General features: G+C 26.8%; 1 protein-coding gene across 1 annotated transcript; it reads left to right on the plus strand.

Moving 5' to 3' along the window:
- Positions 1-5,052: 5,052 nt before the first annotated feature.
- On the plus strand, positions 5,053-9,673 carry Phum_PHUM334440 (F-box only protein, putative; the record flags this gene model as incomplete). Its single annotated transcript, XM_002427622.1, has 12 exons — positions 5,053-5,149; positions 5,833-6,123; positions 6,187-6,361; positions 6,444-6,793; positions 7,151-7,375; positions 7,478-7,722; positions 7,806-8,109; positions 8,198-8,501; positions 8,594-8,814; positions 8,918-9,136; positions 9,234-9,441; positions 9,544-9,673. The coding sequence occupies 12 exons, from the start codon at positions 5,053-5,055 to the stop codon at positions 9,671-9,673; spliced, it is 2,769 nt and encodes a 922-aa protein (XP_002427667.1).
- Between the last annotated feature and the right edge of the window lie 139 nt (positions 9,674-9,812).

Consider the following 9,812-nt stretch of genomic DNA (forward strand, 5'->3'; position numbering starts at 1 on the left):
TGCACGACAAAAAATTTAAAAAAAAAAATATGTCAAAAAATAAAATTGTCATTTCGACGTGAGAAAAACAAATAATTGATTTTGATACTGGAAAGAGAGAGAAAGATAGATAGATAGATAGAGAGAGAGAGATAGAGAGAGAGAGAGAAATTCAATTATACGTAAAAGCTTTTCGTGTCTCTCACAAAAAAACAAAAAACAATTTCGCCATTTTTTATTTTTTTTTGTTCTCACGCTCTTTGATTCCCGTTACAATAATAATAATAACAATAATAATAATAATACTTGTTTGTATTTTTTTAAATATTAAAAAAAAAAAAAAAAAAAAAAAACAAATTTTTTTATGTCACACAAAAAAAACTCTGTCAAGTACAAACAAAATGTTTATCACGACGACGATACAAACACTTTTACAATAATATTTGATTGATAACGCAATAAAATTATTATTATTATTATTATTATTATTATTATTATTATTGAAATTTCCAATCGTTCGACCGGAAAAATGCGAAGAACAAAAAAACAAACGACTGAAAGTTTAAAAAAAAAAAAATTTTCTTTTCTTTTCATAAGGATTAAACGTTACGTAAGTTAATTAGAGAAAAAGATGAAAAGCATAGAATAAGAAAAATCAATTTTTTTTTTTCGTTTAATAGGACTTCGTGACGTCATAACAAAAAAAAATATGATAACGATGATGATGATGATGATAATAATAAGAAAAAAAAATGCCCTCGAATTGAATTAAGTACGAATAATATTTTATTATTATTATCATCGATAATAAATTGATTCGAACGTAACAAATGATAATAATAATAATAATAATAATAATAATAATATCCATTTTATTTTTTCATAATGTTTAAATAAAATAAATTAAAATGGCTAACACGATTGATGATGATGATGATGATGATGATAATTACGTAAGAAAAAATTACATGCGTTTATCAAATGATTAACAGGGTTGTACAACAATCAACAATCAAAAACAAATATGGCGAATATTGAAATTTGTCGTTGTGTGAAAAATACGGAAAATGTTTTTTTTTTTTTATTGGAAATAATAGAAAAAGTACACACAAAGTATTATTATTATTATTATTTTCACACGGAAAATTATCAAGTTAATAATGATGATAAGAGTGATAAAGTGGTGGTGGTGGTGGTAGGAGAGTTTTTAAAATCATTTTTTTTTTTTTTTCTGAAATGAGGAAAATGGCCGATGATAAAAAAAAAAAATTTTTTAAATTTCAGAAAGGGAAAAGGGGGGGGGGTAAATTTTTCTTTTGGCAAAGAACCTGGGATAAATTTAACAACAACAACCGGCATGTTTGTTTTTTTCGTTTTATATCACATACATCTCAGTATTTTTCTATTATTCCTTATTTTTCTACAATAAAACTAATTTTTTTTTGTTTTCCTAATATTTAACAAACACTTTGACAAACAAAAATGAAAAAATATCAAACGTGACGTTATGATGAAAAATTTAACAAAAAAAAAAAAAAATTCAATCTTTTGTTCGGTTTGCAATTTTCCCAGGGGGAAAGGGGGGGGGGGGGGGGGGGGGGGGGAGAAAAAAAAGTTTCAAAGAAACAAAACCAAAGGGATCGGTTTAAATACAAATGCGGAATTTTTTTTTTAGAAACAAAAAAAAAAAAAAAAAAAAAAAAAAAGCCCAGAACTTTGATAGAAATCATGAAAATTTACTTGTAAGGGTAAAACTAATGCCACGTTCAAAACTTTTTTCATTCGAGTATTTTATTTTATTTTATTTTTTTTTTGCAATGCAATGGAAAAATATATTTTTTATTTACGTTATTGTATCAGGTACTGGATGAAAAACAAAAAAAAAACCTAAGCTCAAACCTTAAACTGAAATATCTTGTGGGCAAACAACCGGAACGAATTTTACAAAAAAATATATAACGGAAATTTAATAAAGTAAACATAAATGGAAAATCAAGTTGGGTATTGCCACCACCATCATAGACATCACGATTATCGACACGTTTTAAAAATTTCAAAAAAAAAAAAAAAACAAATTTACCATTATTATTATTATTATCATTATTAATAAATAAAAGCTTATTAATAATATTCTTAAAAGATAAGATTCATTTTATTTTATTTTAATATAAATATTTAATAATAAAACAAAATTTTTCATTTTTCATATATGTATATATGATTACTCATCACGTTTTGTAAATATTTTACTTTTGGCGACAAAAATCCCTTATTTTTTTTTTTTTTTAAATTGAATTACGGTTGAAAAGAACATTTGCATGTGTACATTATTTAAAAATGGAGATTTTTGCAAATCGAAAAAAAATTGAAATTTAAAATGAAATTTTATTTGAGTTTTATCTTATTTAAGAATTATTTTATAAATAAAATGTATTAAAAATATTGCGTTAAAATAACTGAATTTAATTTCAAACGATTTAGGTATTATTATTATCACTATCACTTCATTTAATTCAAAGAAATTTTTTTTTTCGTTTTGTTTCGTTATATAATTTAGAATTTCAAAAATTAAAAATTCTTTTTTTTTTTTTTTTTTTTTTTTTTTTACACATGACGAGGTAGAAAAAGGCTTAATATGATCGATCATAAAAATAATTTAAAATCGTAAAAATTAAAAAAAAAAAAAAATTAATCGTTTATTAAATGGGGCAAAAGTTTTGTTTATTTAAATTCGAACCAAGAAATTTTACTTTCATCCACTTAAATTCAATTTTTATTCTAATTAAAAAAAAAAAAACGATCGTTGATTTATTTTTTTTTAACTCTCTCTTTCTCTCTCTCTCTCTCCCCCACTCTCCATTATATCAATAAAAATAAATCGTCATTAAAAATTTTATAATGAAAAAAAAAAAAAAAAAAATTGAAAATCAATTTTCAATTAATTTTTTTTACTCCTCCTTATAATCCTTCATTTTATTCATTTAGTAATTAATACATAAGAGTATTTCCTTAATTTACAACAAAATTAAATAAAACTTTAACATGTTTTCAATTGGGGAAAAAGAAAAAAAAAAAAAAATAATAATAATAATAATAATTTGTAAGTATTAAGATTATAAAATTTTGTAAATGTTAAAAGAACATTGTCGATTAATTTAAAAAGATACAAAGAAAATTTCATTTTATTTATTTTCAACAATGAAAACACAAAGATTAAAAAAAAAAAAATATTTTAAATATGTATATTTTAAATACAGATAAATGAAATTATTATTTATTTACTGTACTCATTTTTTGTTTTTGTACACGAGCAAAGAACCGACTATTATTTACTGGTGTAAAAAATTAGATAAGAATAGACGAATATTAATAATTGAAAATGTTTATCACATTTTTTTTCTTTTATTTGTAAAATTTAAGGAATTACACTTACATATGACATTTACCATAAATGAAACTATGCTTTTTTTTAAAAACAAAACCTGTATAATGAACATTCGATTATGCTTATCGAACATGAATGCAAAGAAAATTACATTATTCAGAGACTTCATTCGAAATCTCTGGCAATATATTTTGAAATCATATTTTATTAATTAAATAATAGACTATTAAAATAAATTAAATGGAAGAAAGTATAAAATTAAAAAAAAAAAAGAAATTTATTATTAAAAACACATATAATTTTTAAATATATATGTATTTTTTAATAACGATAAAAATTAATGACAGTAAAAGACAAATTTTTATGGTCACAAGTATTTGTATTTTTTGGGAAATGCAAGCAGTAGATAACATGTGCTTAAAATTAAGAATGATTTAAACTTTTCAAGTTAAAAAAGAAAACTGATTTATTTTTAAATACTAAAATATTCGTTTCTTTTCTCTCATAGTTAATAGTCTATAACAAAAAGTAAAAAAATTTTAGGTCCCTTACAAAGAATAGTTAGATTTCAGAATGAAAAAGGTAATTTTTTTTTGACTTTACCGTTTAGAAATTTACATACTAGTATTTATTTATAATAATATAATTTTATTTAACTACTTTTTTTTATTCGTGAAAAAAAAATGAAAAATCACATAAGTAATACTTAAATAATTTGACTAAAACTTATTATATATTTAACATGCTAAAATTTAAACTAAGTTACTTTTAATTCAATTAACTACAGTATTTTTAATTAAATTTTTTTAAAGTTTCGATAGATATATAAAAGTTTATTGTTACTTACTCATAATATAATTATTTAAAATAATTCGGCGAAAAATTATTAGTAATATATATTTTGTGACACACAGAGAACGATAACCTGCACGGTATTAATAGCTGTGTAATGAAAAAGTCAAATATTTCACATTACTAGAAACCATGATATATATTAACAGTGTTGCCAAATTTTTATTATATTAACTGCATTTAATAAATTATACATTTATTAATAATTCAAAATTTATTTTTTAAATTTAATTATAATCCAGTTTAAAATTATATTTATTATCTATGTACGATATAAATTTACAGCATGCATTTTTATAAATATTAAAAAAGAGGCTTAATAAAAAATAAATACAAATATAAATAAGACTAAATTTTTTATTTAAAATTTTCCTTTTTGGAACTTTTAAACAGTGTCAATAAAACTAAATTATTTGTTTATTTAGAGTATTGCATTTTTTATAAGTAAAATTTTAACGGATTGTATTAAAAAGTAACTGCTTTAAAATAAATTTACTATTTAATTGTAAATGAAGAATTATGAAATACATGTGGTAAAAGTATAAGAAGGAATGAAATACGTTGGACAGACATATAAAATTACATGAAAATTACGATAAGGTTTATAAAAATATTAATATTCATTTATCATACATAATTATTGAAAATTTTCATATATTAGATAAATTTGGCAACGTAATAAAAAAAAATGGGGGAGTTTTGGAATTTTTTTAAGGCGAGGTGCACAGTCGTAGAGGGCGGTGATTAATAAACTCTGGTTAAGAAAATGGCTGCTTGTAAAGTGAGAGGAAATGTCTTTGTTTAGTTTTTTATTTTATTGAAAATTTAATAGTACAATGCCTAGTGCTTCGTTTACTTCAACACGTTCTTATGTTCGAAGATCCCGTAGGAAAGGAGTAAATCGAATTCCTATTCCATCTCGTACGAATGCAGGTAAATTTAGTTAAATAAAATTGCCTCAATACAAATGGCCGAGATGTTCGATTTTTATTCAAATCTCTTTGTTAGAATTTAAAAATTTACCTCTCGGTTTAATTTAAAAGAAAGCCTGATATTTTCATATTTATTTTTGAACTTTTACATAAAAAAAGCCAATCTATTTTGGTAAAGCGTGTAAATGCAAATGCTTGTTAGCTCAGCTGAATAGGCTTATGTAGTTACCTGTTTCTAAATGATTTAAACGCTTTTACATTACTAACCTCTTTTATAATGTATTAGCCTACATAGTTAAATATGGTTTATTTTAAACTTTGAAAATGTGTTGTTTGTAATATTTTTATATGAAATAAAGATAGGTATTGAAACTTACTTGAACTGTTTAACTTATTTTGTATGCAAAAATATTTTAATAAAAGGTATATATATTTACATACAATTTACATTACTTTTCTAGTAATGTAAATGATGATGAAAATCATTGGATACATGCTACATATTTATTATTATTATTATTATTATTATTTTTGAGTAAGAAATTTTAATTTAAAAATTAATTTTATATTCATCTTTTTTTTATAACTAAATACCTTGTTAAATTATTGTCTTTAACTAAAATTCAAAGCCATTAATAATGTTATTATAAAATTTATTTAAAATTTTTGCTTGTTAATTTGTAGAACAATGTGATCTGCCAGGTCAGCCTCCCAGTGGAGCAGCTTTGGGATCTGGTGGGAATTCAGCATCTTCAGTAGCTGCAGGAAATGCGTGTACAAGTGCTGCTACTCCTTCTACTGCTGGTTTACCATCGGGCAGCAATCATAATCCACCATATGATTTAAGAAGAAAATCTCCTCCACATGCTCAGGATACTTGTCCAAGCACCAGTGGATCTTCCTCTTCTGCATATATGACATCAATGCTTCCTGCTAGGAAAAGGCCTCGCAGGTCTTGCCCGTATTTGGGTGAGGGTGAGTAAAATTAATTTTTTATAATGAAAGTATTTTTAATTTTAAAAACTGGTTTAATGTCAGAAGTAGAAAATAATTCTGTATCAGGGACTTCCAATCAGGCAGCTCACTACCTTCAATATGAACTGCCTGATGAAGTATTACTCACTATCTTCAGTTACCTTCTTGAACAAGATTTGTGTCGTATCAGCCAAGTATGTAAACGCTTCCAAACAATTGCCAATGATAATGAGCTATGGTATGTTTCATTTTTTATTTTACTGTTATAAACATTTTATAAATATTACAACAAAAGATAAACTTTGAATATTTTATTATAGGAGGACATTATATCAAAATGTGTATGAATATGATTTGCCACTGTTCAACCCAGCTCCGTGCCGTTTTGAGTTTGTGAATCCCGTCGATTCTGATCACATAAATCCTTGGAAGGAAAGTTTTCGTCATTTGTACCGCGGAGTTCATGTCCGACCCGGTTACCAGGAGAAAACTTTCCGAGGCCGAAATATATCTTATTTTGACACTGTTCAAGGTGCTTTGGATTACACTGAAGAACAAAGTTCAAATGCTGCTGGTGGAGATGAAGAAGCCCCAGGAGCATTAATATTTCTTCACGCTGGAACTTACAGAGGAGAATTTCTCGTTATCGATTCAGATGTATCAATTATTGGTACGGATGCTAATTACATTTAAAATAAACCAATAATTAGAATTTTTAATTTTCAATCATCACAAATTGTAAACGAAATATTAAATGTTTTTGGTAAACGTTTATCAAAACAGGAAAATTAAGAAAGCTTTATAATTATCATCGTTTATAATTTAGATAATTTTCATTAAGTATGATTTAATGGCTTTATTCAGAAACAAATTTCTGAGAATTAATAAAATCTATGCTCATCAATTATTAGTTTCAAATTTTTCATAGTGTCTATAGATTCTAATAATTATTATTTTTGCCTAAAGTTACAAAAAAAAAAAAAGTTCTAATTGAAAAAAACTTTTTTTTTCTTTTCAATTTTCAAAGGTGCTGCTTCTGGCAATGTTGCTGAATCTGTCATATTAGAACGTGAAACCGAGTCAACTGTAATGTTTGTGGAAGGAGCTAAAAAAGCATACGCGGGTCACTTAACTTTAAAATTTTCTCCTGACGTGACGTCTACAGTCGCTCATCACAAACATTATTGTTTAGAAGTGGGCGAAAACTCGAGTCCAACGGTTGATCACTGTATAATTCGAAGCACTTCAGTCGGTGAGTTTGAAAAAAATTTTTTTTTTTTTTTTTTTTGTGTGTGTGACTGCGGTCAAATATCGAAGAATTCAATTTTAATAAATTAATTTGGGTTAATTTTAGTGGGAGCAGCGGTTTGCATTAACGGTGTGGGGGCCAATCCAGTCATAAAGCACTGTGATATAAGTGACTGCGAAAACGTTGGTCTCTATGTAACAGATTTCGCTCAAGGAATCTATGAGGACAACGAAATCAGTCGCAACGCCCTCGCTGGAATCTGGGTTAAAAATTATGCCAATCCAATTATGAGGCGTAATCACATTCATCACGGACGAGACGTTGGAATATTTACATTTGATAACGGATTGGTAAAAAAAAAAAAAAAATTTCTGCGTTCTCATTTTGATCTCATTCATATGGAGATCGTAAATGTTTTTTTTTTAAATTTTAGGGATATTTTGAAGCTAACGATATTCACAACAATAGAATAGCAGGTTTCGAAGTGAAAGCTGGTGCGAATCCAACGGTTGTTCACTGCGAAATTCATCACGGACAGACGGGTGGCATTTACGTTCATGAAAACGGTTTAGGTCAGTTTATAGACAACAAAATACACTCGAATAATTTTGCCGGAGTGTGGATAACTTCGAATAGTAATCCAACCATACGAAGAAATGAAATATACAACGGGAACCAAGGAGGAGTTTATATATTTGGTGAAGGTCGTGGGCTAATTGAACATAACAACATTTACGGTAAAGGAACATGTCTTAATAAAAAAAAAAAAATTTTTGAATTCTTAAACTTACTTTTTTATTATTATTATTATTATTATTTTTACAGGAAACGCTTTAGCAGGCATTCAAATTCGTACTAACAGCGATCCGATCGTCAGGCACAACAAAATTCATCACGGTCAACATGGGGGAATATACGTTCATGAAAAAGGCCAAGGTTTGATTGAAGAAAATGAAGTTTACGCCAATACTTTAGCAGGAGTTTGGATCACTACCGGTTCAACCCCTGTTCTTCGCCGTAATCGTATACATTCTGGAAAACAAGTCGGAGTATATTTTTACGACAATGGACACGGAAAATTGGAAGATAATGACATATTTAATCATTTGTATTCTGGTGTTCAAATTAGGTATAAAATAAGTAACTTAATTAATTATTATTATTTTTTTTTTTTTTGTTTTATTGAAGTTTTTTAATCATTAACCGTTTTTTTTTTTTTAGAACCGGTAGCAACCCCATTATCAGGGGTAATAAAATTTGGGGTGGTCAAAATGGTGGCGTACTAGTTTATAATGGAGGTTTAGGACTTTTAGAACAAAATGAAATTTTCGACAATGCAATGGCCGGTGTTTGGATTAAGACTGATTCGAATCCTACTCTTAAGCGCAATAAAATTTTTGACGGTCGTGACGGAGGGATTTGTATATTCAACGGAGGAAAAGGTTTGTTAATAATAATAATAATAATAATAATAATATACGAGACGTTTGATTATGGTTTAGTTGTTCCTCCTTTAATAAAAACCCATATTATTTTATTTTTCAGGTATTCTCGAAGAAAACGATATATTTCGAAATGCCCAAGCGGGTGTTTTGATAAGCACTCAAAGCATACCGATTCTAAGAAGGAATCGGATTTTTGATGGTCTTGCCGCAGGAGTTGAAATAACGAATAACGCGACAGCCACTCTTGAGTACAATCAAATATTTAATAATAGATTCGGAGGGTTATGTCTGGCAAGTGGAGTCGAGCCTATTATTAGAGGTAAATAAAGGTTTTCGACTGGAACATGAATTTTTTTGTTTTTGCTCTTGTTGGTGTTGGTGTTGTTGTTTTTTAAAAACGATTTTTTTTTTTTTAGGAAATAAAATCTTTAATAATCAGGATGCCGTCGAAAAGGCGGTGAGCAATGGGCAATGCCTGTATAAAATTTCCAGTTACACATCATTTCCCATGCACGACTTTTATAGGTGTCAGACATGCAATACGACTGATCGAAATGCCATATGTATTAACTGCATAAAAACTTGTCATGCTGGTCATGACGTTGAATTCATTCGTCACGATAGGTGAGTGGTGGTGGTGGTGGTGCCGGTGCCTTATAAATAATAATAATAATAATAACAAAATTTCCAAAATGAATAACTCTAATCAAAATTTTGATTTTTTAGGTTCTTTTGCGATTGCGGTGCAGGAACTTTAACGAATCAATGTCAGCTTCAAGGTGAGCCTACTCAAGACACGGATACCTTATACGATTCGGCAGCACCCATGGAATCGCACACTCTCATGGTGAATTAAGGAGGAGGGAAAAAAAAAAAAAAAAAAAAAAAAAGAAAATTTAAAAGTGATTTTTTTTTTTATTTTTATTATTATTATTATTATCTTCGTTTCTTTTGTTTGTTTGTTTTTTTTTTTTTTTTTTTTTTTTTTTTTTTTT

This window comes from Pediculus humanus, genomic scaffold (assembly GCF_000006295.1).
Source record: "Pediculus humanus corporis 1103172107743 genomic scaffold, whole genome shotgun sequence".
Taxonomy (NCBI): Eukaryota; Metazoa; Arthropoda; class Insecta; order Psocodea; family Pediculidae; genus Pediculus; species Pediculus humanus.